Source organism: Sarcophilus harrisii, chromosome 6 (genome assembly GCF_902635505.1).
Source record: "Sarcophilus harrisii chromosome 6, mSarHar1.11, whole genome shotgun sequence".
NCBI lineage: Eukaryota > Metazoa > Chordata > Mammalia > Dasyuromorphia > Dasyuridae > Sarcophilus > Sarcophilus harrisii.
Window position 1 is genome coordinate 249465739 of NC_045431.1, and position 13617 is coordinate 249479355.

General features: G+C 36.0%; 1 protein-coding gene across 1 annotated transcript; it reads right to left on the minus strand.

The window, feature by feature from the left end:
* Nucleotides 1-1612: 1612 nt before the first annotated feature.
* LOC100927634 (putative olfactory receptor 5AK3) lies at nucleotides 1613-2542 on the minus strand. Its single transcript, XM_003773938.2, has one exon. It carries the CDS (start codon nucleotides 2540-2542, stop codon nucleotides 1613-1615), a length of 930 nt encoding a protein of 309 aa, XP_003773986.2.
* Between the last annotated feature and the right edge of the window lie 11075 nt (nucleotides 2543-13617).

Consider the following 13617-nt stretch of genomic DNA (forward strand, 5'->3'; position numbering starts at 1 on the left):
GTCTAGATTTCCTGGTGAGGAGTTATGTGAAACAAAAGTAGGAATGATCTGGGTTGTGATGAGTTTTAAATGCCAAAACCATATTAATATTTGATTCTTCATGTAATATAAAATCCCCTGGACTTAATTGATAGTTGGGAGACATTGGTAACTTTGTACTTGAAGAAAATCATGAGGTTATAGCTTGAGAAAAGACGCTTCCTTGACTACTCTTGAGGAAAGAAAGTATCTTTTAGCTTACACTTTTCAGCTTAGTCTCTTCCTTTCAAATGTTATACATATAAACATTACAAATAATAAATAATGAGTAAATCCATTTATTATATGCAATGTAAAAACAGAACTTAAAGAAATTACAGAAATACAAAGATATCACAAGAAGAAGTGAGCTCTCCAGGTAAATCACATTAGAAACATTTCATGCAAGGAGAGATGGAAGATCACATGTGATGAAGAGCAAAAAGGAAAATATGACTGAATCATAGAGTTTTTAAAGAAACAAATGTATAATGTGGTAGGAAAGATAGATTGCAGTAAGTTGTGAAGGATTTAAAATTTCTAAACTGAAATGTTTAAATTTTATCATGGAAGTGGTAGGGAACCCATGGGGTCTCATGGGGATTCATTTTTTTAATGCCTTGGCCAAGCTTCTGATTCTATAATATTACCTTGGGGACATAAACACATGCACACACACATATTTTCATTTGAAGGGCGACCAAATTATAATTATTAGAAATTCTAACAGTGACTTGACATCATGGGGATTTTTCTAATTTCCTTTTGCCTTGGATCTTAGTATCAATTCCTGCCAGTAATTAGATGTGTGACTCTGGGAGGTCAGATGACATCTTTAGTGCTAAATTTACTTCTTGTAAAATGAGAGGATTCCACTTGAAAATCACTAAGACCCCTGCTGGCCTTAATTTTCTATGAGTCTATAGCTCTTTCAGATTCAATTTTCTCACATGTAAAATAGGGAAAATAATATTGAATTATCTATCTCATAGAGTTCTTTGAAGATCTAATTAGATCCAAAGTAATATGGCTTTTGAATCAGGAAGATCTGAATTTAAATCATACATCTTACTCATTCTAGCTGCGTGACTATGGAGTGACCATGGGCAAGATGCTCAACTTCTTAGTTTCTCTCAAGTTGTTCTCTAATACTGTAAGTCACAATTGAGTTTTGGGTTGTCAATCTACACAACTGGAAGTCAGTGGAGGTGTTTTCAGACATAGAATTCCCTACATCAAGGAAATTACAGGTCCTGACTACTCCTTCTCCACTTTCTATGAAAGTATTTAACAAAAAGTGTAAGCGATCACCATCAGGGTTATCAGCACCATCTTTCATAATATCATTATAATCATGGTAAAGAGGTTGAGTTCTTGTTGGTAACTTTGAAAAGCTATTAAAAGGATGGTAGCTCTACATATGCTTAAGAATTTTGACTCTAGTTTGTTATATCCCCCATATTTAAAATCTTGTTTACATATTTAAGCAACGAGATAGATGCTCTCTGAATTGATCCAGTATCAAGAAATTTAAGAAAGGAAATGAGATGCTCTTTGTTTAGATGCTCCTTTGACTTGGAATAAAAAGTGTGACTCATGAACAACTTTTCATGAGCATTTTCACTGCCTCTTTCACCTCCTTGTTTCTCAGACTGTAGATCAGGGGGTTCAGCATGGGTATCACAATGCCATAAAACACGGAGGCCACTTTATCATTCTCTTGTGACTCACTGGAAGAAGGCTGTAAATACATGTAAGAGAGTGTCCCATAAAAAATGGTGACAGCAGTCATGTGGGAGGCACAAGTAGAGAAGGCTTTGTATCTTCCTGCAGCAGAGGACATCCTCAAGATGGCGGCCAAGATGTAAATGTAGGAGAGAAACACAACCAGCAATGTGCTTACTAGGTTAAAACCCACAAAAATAATTAATAGCATGACATTGACATTAATATCAGAACAGGAGAGGGCCAGGATTGGGGGCACATCACAAAAAAAGTGATTGATGACGTTGGAATTACAAAAGGACAGTGAAAAGAGAAAGCCTGTGTGTGTGGTTGCATTCAGGGAGCCCATGACATAAGATCCAGTGGCCAACTGGATGCAGGCTCTCTGGGACATGACTATTGGATAACGGAGTGGGTTGCAGATGGCCACATAACGATCTACAGCCATGGCAGCCAGAAGGTAACATTCAACTGTGGCAAATACACCATAGACATATAATTGTGTCACACACCCTGAGTATGAGATGGATTTATCTGAGACAAGAAAGTTGAATAACATCTTGGGAGTGATAGCGGATGTGTAACAGAGGTCAACAAAAGCCAAGTTTTGGAGGAAAAAATACATGGGAGTGTGAAGGCGAGCATCATACTTGATGAGCAGGATCATACCAACATTGCCCACTAAAGATGTCATGTAGATGATCAGAAACACCAGGAAGAGCATGTACTGCAGTTCTTGTCGAACTGCAAATCCCAGTAGAATGAATTCGGTTACTCTGGTGCCATTTCCTTGGGCCATGGCTTTCATATTACCTGCAAATGAAAGATGGAGAATGACCAAGAGATTTTAGTGATCTAAAATTAGGGATGAAATAGAATTTAGTTTAATGTAGGGACATTTAAAATATTTATTGAAATATTTTATTTTCACATCATTTTCATTTCTGAATTTATCTCACCCCATTACCCAACCCAAGGAACCCTCTCATGTAGCAAAGACTGAAAAAGAAAAAGAAGGAAGGAGTTCAGCAAAACCTACCAACATAGCAACTGTGTGTAAGGATGCTCTGATATTTCCCCCATACTCTGAGGTTGGTATTCTATAGTTATCACATATGAAGCAGGTTAGAAGTCATGGATTTTCTTGTGGCTTTTAACCTAGTTCCTAAAGACAATTTTTACAAGGAATGAAGGCATGTTTGTTCTCAGCAATGATAGCATGGGAGGAATAAGTATCTAAGATCCCTGGTGCTGTGCTGAAGAAAATCCTCTTGCTGGGCTTTATCAATCATAGTATTAATAGGTAACATTTATCTAGCACTCAAAGTTGGCAAAAGACCTTACATTTATTTATTTTTTAAATAAATTGTCTAGGCCATTGAAATTACTATTACCCTTGTTTTACAGAAAATTAAGCATATAAGAGTGTTTTACCCAGGACTTTACCGCAGATGTATGAGACAAGATTTGTACTTGACTGCTCGACTCTGGATTTAGCATTTTATTTGCCATGCCACCTAGATGCTTCTTTCTTGTTTGATATTTAAAAATATGTCAATGAACTCTAAAATACACATAAGTATTAATGGTGCTGGTCATCCTGCAGATGCCCTAGCAACTTGTTTTTCTTTGCCTAGATTGGAAAAGATGTTGTGTTGGGATATTTAGATCCAAGGAATCACTGGTTCTTAGAGTTGGCAAATGAGCCCAAAGGTCCAAGCTAGAAGGGTGCTCAGAACAGGAAGTGTTAGCTCTGAGTGAAGGAATCCTGGAACCTTGAGACTAGTGAGGAACTTCAGAACACCAGAGGTAAAGGGTGTATTAGAGTTCATTTAGTCAAGTCTTTTTGTGTTAACAAACGAGAAAACAGAAATTATGGGGAGCTTCTATGGTTTGTCTGTGGTCACGCTAAACCATCCCTCACCTCTGAGCCATTGGCAGAACTAGAACTAGAGGCCAGGGCTCCTTATATCTTGTCCAATGCCAGTTGCTGGTTCCCCCTTTTGGAGAATATTTCCTTGTCTTTCTCAAAGTGGAGGCACATGGCCAATAATCTTCCTATGTTACTGGTAATTTCTTTTATGATTTGAGCTAGTCCACATCTTCTCCTGTAGTCTGGTGCCCTGCTGTTCATCATGATTTATTCTATTGCTGCTAGCCTTACTGGTGATACCCAACTTGCTCTAGCCCCTCTGTGGCTCATAACTCCTGAGCCGTAGTGATCCATGAACCTTAGCTTCCCTCAGAAACAGGGCTTGCTTAAATGTTTCATGACACTTCTTTCCTCCCTATACTTTTGTCCGATCTGTGCTTCTTTTCCATGCTCATTTTCTTCCTAGTGGCTGTACAGACCTGCCTGCCCTCATTACATAAATTATATACATATACACCTACCCAAGTGACATTTCTAAAGTGTTTACCCATAAAAATAATCAGGTTGACGTGACTTAACTGATGTCCCACTGCCACCTCATCCCTATATTCTCACCATTGATTGGACCATTCCTCTCCTGGCCACTATACTCTTGGCCAGAATGTCACCCTGCTACATCTAGTTTTTCCTTCATTGACGTCCCCTACCTCAATTCTTCCCCTCCCTCTAACTTAAAGAGCAGAGAGATTAGTTAGTGACTTTGTCAAAGGGAAAGTTTGAATTCATTTTGGTTCTTCCCCTTACCAAACCTGTGCCTTCTCCAAACTTACCTCTTTCTTTTGGTAGCATCTCAATGCCCTCCATCCCTAGGTTCAAATCCTGAGTCATATGATTCTTCTCATTCTTTCATCAAGCACATCTAATAAGTTGTCAGTTCCTATTAAGAATTCCTATAAAACAACTTGTCTTCTTTTTTTAGTCATATAGCCACCATGAGAATTTAGGCCCTCATTACCCTGGGTCTAGGTTATCATATTGCTTCTTAATGATTCTCTCTCTTTCCATTATCTTTCTTATTTAACCATCCTTCACAAAGTTTCCAAAACAAGATTCCTGTCCTTCTCCAGAATATCCAATAGCTCCCTATTGCTGTGTATATATATATATATATATATCTATATATATATATATATATATATATATATATATATATATATATATAATACTGAAACTCTCTCATTGGATTTTTAAGGACCTGGCTCTAACATGAGACTCATTCCTCATCATCCCTTTTCACACACTCTATATATCAGCCAAACTGGATTGCCAGGGCTCTTTTGAATTAAACCTCCCTTTTCTATCCTCCATGAACATGAGCAAGTTAGTTCTTTCTTAATGCCCTACTTATCCTTTCTTTCAGCATCCTTATTGTTTATTCAAGAAGTAGCTCAGGCACCCCACATCCTCTAATAATCCTCGAAAATCCTTATTTGAAAGCATATTTATCCTCAGTTCTTATTGCTTGCTCTGTCTTGCTTTATTTCTCTGCCTCTGTCTCCCTCTCTTCCTCTCTCCTTCCCTTGCTATGTCTCTTTTGCTTCTCATCACTCACTACTTAGTCATATTATTCTCTGCTAATGACATATCCTGCTCCTTCCCCATTAAAATAGAAGATAAATATCTTGAGCACCAGGACAATGTGCTTCCTATCTTTGTATCTCAAGCCTTGAGCACCAGTTCTTGCATAAATTAATACACAGGAGACTCCATTAAGAGGAGGAAGGAACTTTACGAATAATCAGGAAATAGTCTTTTCATATGGCTCAAAAACATACATAGGAACACAAATTGGATTGATAACCTTCTTGTATATCATTTTCCTGCAGACATGGAGGTGGAAGAGTGAAATGAGTATTCGATTTAATGTTAGGCAAATCTGAGTTCAAGTTCTACTTCAGACACTTACTAGTTGTGTGAACCCGGGCGTGTCATTTAACCTCTGTGTGGTCTCAGTTTCCTCATCTGCAAAACGGGGAGAGTGATGGTCCCTACCTCTCAGGGTTGTTATGAAAATCAAATCAGATAATATATGTGAAGTGTTTCACAGACCTTAAAGTGCTTTAGGAAGCCTGGATCTTTCCTTCCCAGAAATGAAGGGGATGACCCAACTGATCTCTAAGGTCACTGAGGTTCTAAATCTTAAGATTTCTGAGGATGATCTCTCCCTTTTCCTGAAGGTCAGTCAGTACCTCTGGAAAGTCAGATATCCTGCCTACTCACCCCACTGCTCACTCCCTTCTCATTGTGGCTTTCCTAGAGATGAGAGGTTCCAGTCCAGCCTCAGAACCAGCCTTTCTGTCTTTCTGACCCTGCTCTTCCAAGCTCTGCTTCTTCCCTAAGACACTTTCACAGACACACAGAGTTCATTAGGAACAATGGGAGATTGGATTAAGGGAAAGTAATTTCACTCCATGTTCTGCTCCCATCAGCTGTAGGCTCAATAGAGTCCTAAGGTAACATCTCTTCAAGTGCTTCAAATGTGGGCACAAATGAGCCAGCTACATTGCATGGGGACCTACTCCCCTGGGTATTTCTGAGCCCAGAGGATGGGGAAAGAGCATGAGAAAAAATATTAATTACTTTCCTTCTGACTTCCCAGGAGTGCTGTTGTTTTCCAATTTCTTGGGAATCTTGCAGTTATGATTATATATTACATTTCTCAGGTACTTTAAAGTTTGCAAAGTCTATAAATTTGTACCTTTGAGAGCCAAGTACTGTTGTTGTTATAAATTTTCACTTTAAAGACAAATAAAAAAATAAAAAAACCCCAAAACCAAAACCAAAACAAAACAAACAAAAAAGACAAATAACCTATAGTTCTGAGGTCCCATGATTTTCTTATGTTAATGTTACTAGTAAATAATCACTCCATCAACAGGGATTCAGTAAGCATATTCTATAGCCAGGCCATGTGCAAGAAAGAGTAAAATCTCAAACATTATTCATTCAACTCTAAGTCTGATGAGGCACAATTAAGAGAGTTTTGAACCTGGAGCTAGGATAGACAAGTTAGAATGCTATCATAATCAATTGGTAGTTGTGGGCAAGTCATTTAACCTCAGTCTTAGTTTCCTTGTCTGTAAAATGAAGATAACAACAGCATCCATGTCATGGTGTTTTTGTGAAGATCAAATGATAATATGTCACATTCTTTGCAAATATTAATCTTCAACTGCTAAATAAGTGCTTAATATCATTATAGATATTAGGTATTATTATTTCCAAAAGAATGACCCACTTGTCTGTAATTAGAATGGAAAAAATATGCACTATTTATCACTTTGGAATATCTTGAATGGTGTACCATTAGGCTTGTGTGTTATATAAATTGGGTAAAGAATAACCCATCAATTAACCAACCAAAATATTCATTAAACCTTTCATAAGTATGTACCACTCACTGTTTTAGACTCTTGGGATATAAATGTGTAGGTGAAAGAGATTCTGCCCTTGAAGAGTTTGCCTCTTGTATGTTATTCATTCAAATATATATATAAGCTATATGAGATATTTTGGGGAGGTTACTAATCACAGTGATGGAGAAAGAGAGTAACTATGAAAAACTTTATTCCATAATTTGAATCTAGTCTTGCATGGCTAGGAAGCTTGACCATGTCTACTGGCAGACCTGCTGCATAGAGATCCTTTACTAAGGACCTTGGCTATGCTGACCAGAAATATAGTTAGACTTGAAGATTGATGTAAGGAGTTTTATCACAATTATATATCTCAAGCAACTCATATATCTCATCTGAAAACTGGCCTTGTACTGGTTTATGAGTTATTTTTTTCTATGTTCCTTTGATTGGATGCAGCAATTGGGGGGAGTGGGAAATCTCTTTCTGATTTCAGTGAATTGCATCTGTTCACTCTGCCCCTCCCAAACCAGAAAGTTTCTAATCTCTCCTCCAACTACAAATCAGGTTACTTAATTTTGTATCCTGCTTAATTGTTTTCCCTTAATTATTTGATCTTATTTGATTAGTGGTTTTAATGTAAAAAAAAATCCTTCCCTTGTATTCAGAGTCTTCTGTCATAACTAAGGATGAACAACTAGTCCTGATTTGTTATGGGATTGTGCTTAATAAATCAATATGCTTGGAAATGCAAAACTTTGTTTCCTCAGTAATTTCATCTTTCACTCATTACAGTTTTTGGTTAAGCCAGAAAGCTCAAGTTAGGACACAGCCCCCATGATCATCTGGCTTTCTTTCTGTAACTCTAGCTCTAAATCAGATAATCTAAAAAACAAACAAATGAACAAACAAAAATGGGAAAACTTTTTCCTGGTTTGTACAACTGCAAAAACATCTTAGTAAGTTTGGAGGTTGTGGAAATTGGAGATTAACATTAAGGAGTTGGAAGATTAATTATTTTAAGATTGCATGGGAGAATTCTTAGGGCTTTGGATAATTTCAGTAGTTTATCACCTTTTTTTGGTCCTATCAGATAAGGTTAAGCAGAACCTTAATATATCTGAAATATCTTAGTAAGTTTTTAAGTATTGTTTTGTAGAATCTGCAAAAGTTTTAGAGATTTATAATACTTAGGTCATTTCATCACCCCTCCCCGCCAAAGACTGAACTATTGTTTTAGTGAAATGAAATTATACTAATGTATTGTTTTAATAATAATGAAAAAAGGTGGCTAGTTTGAATGAAATCCCAGAGTAAAGAGGAAAATGTTGAGGACTTTGCCTAAGTGTGAAACCCAGAAAGCCTGTAAAGGGTTAAAGAGAACTGTAAGGGGCAGGTCAGTACTCCCAAGCCTTTACAGCTGTGAATTATAAGGCACTTGAGATTGACACAGATGTTGTTTGTTAATTGGGAAGGAAATAAATCAGAGGTAAGGAAAAAGAAGGAGTCAGAGAATGCAATTGGCCTCTCAGTCTCCTTGTATCATTATCATCCTCTTACATGACACTATCTATTCTGCTGCTCAGTTAGATCCCCAGCAGCCACTAGCAAGTGGCTCCCATAACAGAAAAAAATGGTGTGTGGTTTGCATTTTACAATTTATCTGGAACTTTATAGCTGCCTCTTACTAATCTTTCTGGACCATGAAAAAAGAAAAGCTTGTTGAAGTCACAAAGCAATTTAAGTGTGAGTTAAATTTAATTAAAGAATGGAAAGTATAATATAAGCTGAAAAAGGACTCGTGAGAAATAACCGCTTTGCCCTTCCAGTTGCAGCTTAGAGATCTCCCTCCTGGGTCACATAAAGAAAGTGAAACTATTTCCCTATTTTAAAGTAACTGATAATTTAAAAAGAGGTAGGAGCTCATTGTTACAAGTTAGATCCTCATGAATTTTGTATAAGATTTTTATATCAAGTACAGAGTTTAGCTAAAAATAAAAAAGCAAGTGGTATATAAAAGAGAAATTTTCTGAATTTTTAGTTTGGAGAATCAGATATAACAGTACTGAATTGTCTTAAATCGTGTTGCTGGCAGATTTTAGCAGTTACCTAGAAATCGATATAATTGGGATTTGGAACCAGAGAATCAGAGTGTTTTTCAGAGATGCCCTGAGAATGAGGCCTATTTCATGATTTTCAAGAGAAGATATTTCCAAAGACCAGATGGATTTATGGAATGTTTCAGATTCAAGACAAAATGAGTGATTAAGTGGACATTGAGAGTGGCTTACTAGACTAAAAAGACAGTAAATATTAGTTGATACTGGTGATCTTGTTGTATTGATTTGGAATTTTATTTTATGATATTCAAGTTAAATTTTCTTGGTTACCTTGGAGACATTTAAATTTCCTTCTTAAAATTCATCCATTGTGAATCCTCAAAGTAGTCTGGTCTACTTTTTTTTTTAGTAACCTAATTTAGGCTGATTATGATTTCTGATTATGAATTATTAGGATTATGAATATTTGAAAAACTTGCAGATTTGGCTTATAGATAAGTAACAGATCCATAGGAGGAATGGGCTGTCCACTCTCCCATAAATCAGAAGATGGATTTGTGGGGATTAGAATAGCAAGTGCTAGTGGGAATTGAGTAAACCCTACCAACTCTACCTTGTGACTCAATTCTGGAGCTAGTTTGGTTCTCTTTCTATTCAATTATGAGTCTTGTCCAATTTCTGATTTTGAAAAAGATTGCACAAATTGTGAAAAAGTGTTATTCCATTGTTCAAACCTAGCTCTGCATGTCTGGAAAGCTCCATTTGCTATTAGAGAGTTTTAACTAAGGATCTAGGTTATGTTGACCAGAAATGTAGTCAGACATGAAGACTGATACAAATCAAGCAACCCACTTCTTATCCAAAACCTCTCCCTGTACTAGTCAATTAGTTATTGTTTCTTCTTTCCTTTGATAGATCTCAGGCCCTTGGAGGATGGGTTGGGACTTCACTTTTCCTGATTTCATGGAATTGCATTTGTTTGCTCTCACCTTGCCAACTCAAAAGTTGGCAACATTTTCTCAAATTAGAAATCAGATTACCTAATATATTGATTTATTGTATTTAATTATTTGCTTTATTTGATTAATTAATAATGTATGAAAATTGCTCTTCCTTTGTATTCAGGGCCCCGTGCCAAAGCTGAGGAAGGCAAAGTGATTTGTTCTCCAATGGGCATATATTGCTTAATAAACTTGATATGCTTAGAAATGAAAACCTTTGTTTCCTCAGTCATTTCATCTTTCATCCACCATCTAGCCCAGGAAAGATTTTTTGAAGAATATAGTTCTCAATCAGAAGGAAGTATCCAAGGTAGCTTATAAGCACAGACATGAATGATGGGATGCTGTGTGTGATGTTAGGAGTAGTGAGAAAGTCACTTTGGTTAGATTGAATATTGTGGGGAGGAAAATGATATATTAATAAGTCTAGAAAAGCAGGTTAAAGCCAGGTTATATAGAGTTTGCAAGGTCATCAGGTAGTTTTTATATTGTCATAGAGGCAATAAGGAGTTACTGGAGCTGATTGAGTAGGGGAATAAGGTGATCAGACTGTATTTAAGGGATATTACTTTGGCAGATGTGAGAAGGATAAATTGGATTAAGGATAAGCTTGAGGCGAGTCCATTGTAGTATTCCAAACAAAAGGTGATCAAGACTAGAATTAAGGTAGTGGCTATGTGAGCCTTGAGGAAGGGACTGATGTGAAAAATGTTCTAGATGTAGAGATCACCATATTTGACATTTCATTACCATATAAATGAGATGGTGGAGAATTAGGAGTTGAGAATTACAGTGTGGATATGAAACTTAGAGACTCTTGACAGAAGAAATAGGGAGAGGGACGGGTTTGCATCGAAATGTGAGTTCTATTTTGGACATGTTAAGTTTAAAAGGCATATTAGATATTCAAAATGTCCAATCAATAAATCAATAATTCTCTAATCATTTAGAAGCTTACTAATGTTAATTAATTTCTTAATTAATGAAATTAATAAAACTAATGAATGTGAATTAGGTTAGTAAGAGATATATAGAAAAAGGGAAAACTCAAAGCTAAGAGGATATAATACTGGTATCAATAAGTACATATAAGATCTATACAGAGTAGATGGAAGGTAACCTTAAAAGAGAGAACATCATCATCTGGGAAGTCTGAGAAAAATCACCTGCAGAAGAGTTCTAAGCTGAAGAGAGACAGGGAAACTAAAATGTAGAGGTGTGGAGAGAGCGCTTTTTGGACTAGGGGGCAGGCAATGCAAAGGACTGGAAATAGGAAGTCAAAGAAGTAGGTCTGTATGGCTGGACTATAGAATTCATGATGAAGAGTAATGTGAAAAAAAAGGTAGGAATGGTCTGATGGGATAAACTTTAAAAACCAAAAAAATTAATTTATATTTAATTCTACAGGTAACAGGGATCCACTGGATTTACTGAGTAGAGGGGAGACATGGTTAAGCTTGTTTGTTGGGGGACCCTAAGTTGAGAATAAAAGATGCTTCCCTGACTGCATATGAGGGAGCTCTTAACTTTTCAGCTTAGCCTCTTCACACCAAATGCTGGTTACAGAAAAGAACATTACAAGTAGTGAATGAAGAGTAAATCTTTTTGTTATATGCAACATGTTCTTTTGTTCAGTCATTTCAGTTGTGCCTGACATTTCAAGACCTCATTTAGGGTTCCCTTGGCAAAATATGGGAGTAGTTTGCTATTTTCTTTCCCAGCTCATTTTTTAGATTAGAAAAGTAAGGCAAAACAAACGACTAGCTAGCAAGTGTCAAGTCAGATTTCAAATCAGTTATTCCTAATAACTGTATATTCGTATATATAACATATGTAAATATATATATATATAATATGATATATATAACTATATTCCTAATAATTATATATTCCTATATATAACATATGTAATTATATATATGATATTATATATAACTATATTATTCCTAATAACTATATAGAATAACCTAATAATATTCCTAATAAGGGGAAATAATATTGTACTATCTTCTTAATAGGGTTTATTTGAAGTTTTAATTAGATTATGTGAGGTATTAATGTGCAGTGAAGCCCCAAAAGGCTTTGCAATGAAGAAAAGATGATTAAAAAATTCATATTCTGCTCTGACACTTTCTAGTTGTGTAATTATGAGTAAGTCTTTAAAATCTGGAAGTCCCTAAGCTGTTTTTTTGCATTACAAAGCATAAAATTGTTGTGAACTTTAAACTGACCATTGCCTCAGTGGCCAGAAGTCATTTAGCCCATAGGTCTGACGACAGCAATGGGCTCAGAGCTTGAATATGACTGGTCTTCAATGGATGGAGAGCCAGAAAAGAAGATGGAGTCATCACATTGTCCACCTGGGATTGTAGATGGCTATGAGATCAGGGAGCAAGGATTTCAGAATTTGGGGAGGAGGTAGTTTCATCTTAAAGATTTCCTTATTTAAAGATTTCCACTAAGAGGGAATCTACCATGTTTAAAGGTAGTTCATTCCTCTATGGAGCAGCTCGAACTGTTAGGATGTTTTTCTTGACATCAAGATGTTCTTTTTTGCAACTTCTCTCTATCCCTTCCATTGCACCTAATTCTTTTCTTCAGGGTCAGTGAATGGCTGTCAATGACAGCCCTCTGTCACATGACATTCTTTAGATACTTGATGATAGCTGACATATTATTTTATTTTATTGATTTTTATATATTTTATTTCTATTTCTTAAAATTCATAGTTCAATAAGTAAAAAAAAAACCATAGATTTAGAGCTAGAACAAACCTTAGAGATAATTAAGCCCAATATTCTCATTTTACATATATGGAAACTAAGGCCCAGAAATGTTAAATGATTTTCTCAAGACAACAGAACAAGCCAAATCTGAGGCAGAATTCAAACTCGATTATTTCGATTCCAAGTCTTTCAACCCACTATGCCACATTTCTTTTAAGCAAACTTCTTAAGACATGGTCTCAAAATCCTTCCCTAACTTAATTGCCTCCTACTGGCCACCCTCCAGTTTGTAAATGCCCTTAAATTGTGGTATCAAAAACTAAATACAGCAATAGATCAAAGTACCACAAAATCATCATCTCTTTACTGCTGAAGTTGTCTCTTTTAGTTTGGTCTAAGTTGTAGCTTTTGAATGTTCATCACATCATTCACCATTATTCAACTTGTCCTTTAAAACTCTAGATCTTTTCCATACAAATTGTTGCTTAAGTATGGCTCTCTCATCTTCTATCTATGAAACTGACTTTATGTACCCAACTATAAGACTTCTTATGGCAATTCATCTTTTTTTATTCAGTCCTATTCTCTAGCCTCTAAAATTGGATATTTTTTCATCCTACCATTTAGTTTGTTAACTACCCCACATTTTTGTGTTCTGAAAATTTAATGAGCACAATATCTATACCTTTATTCAAATATTTGTTAAAATCTTAAATCTTATAATGAGGACTTGAAGATAATATCCATTGTGAACCTGTGATACTGAAAGGAGAGTAAAGCCCATGAAAGTTACAGAGA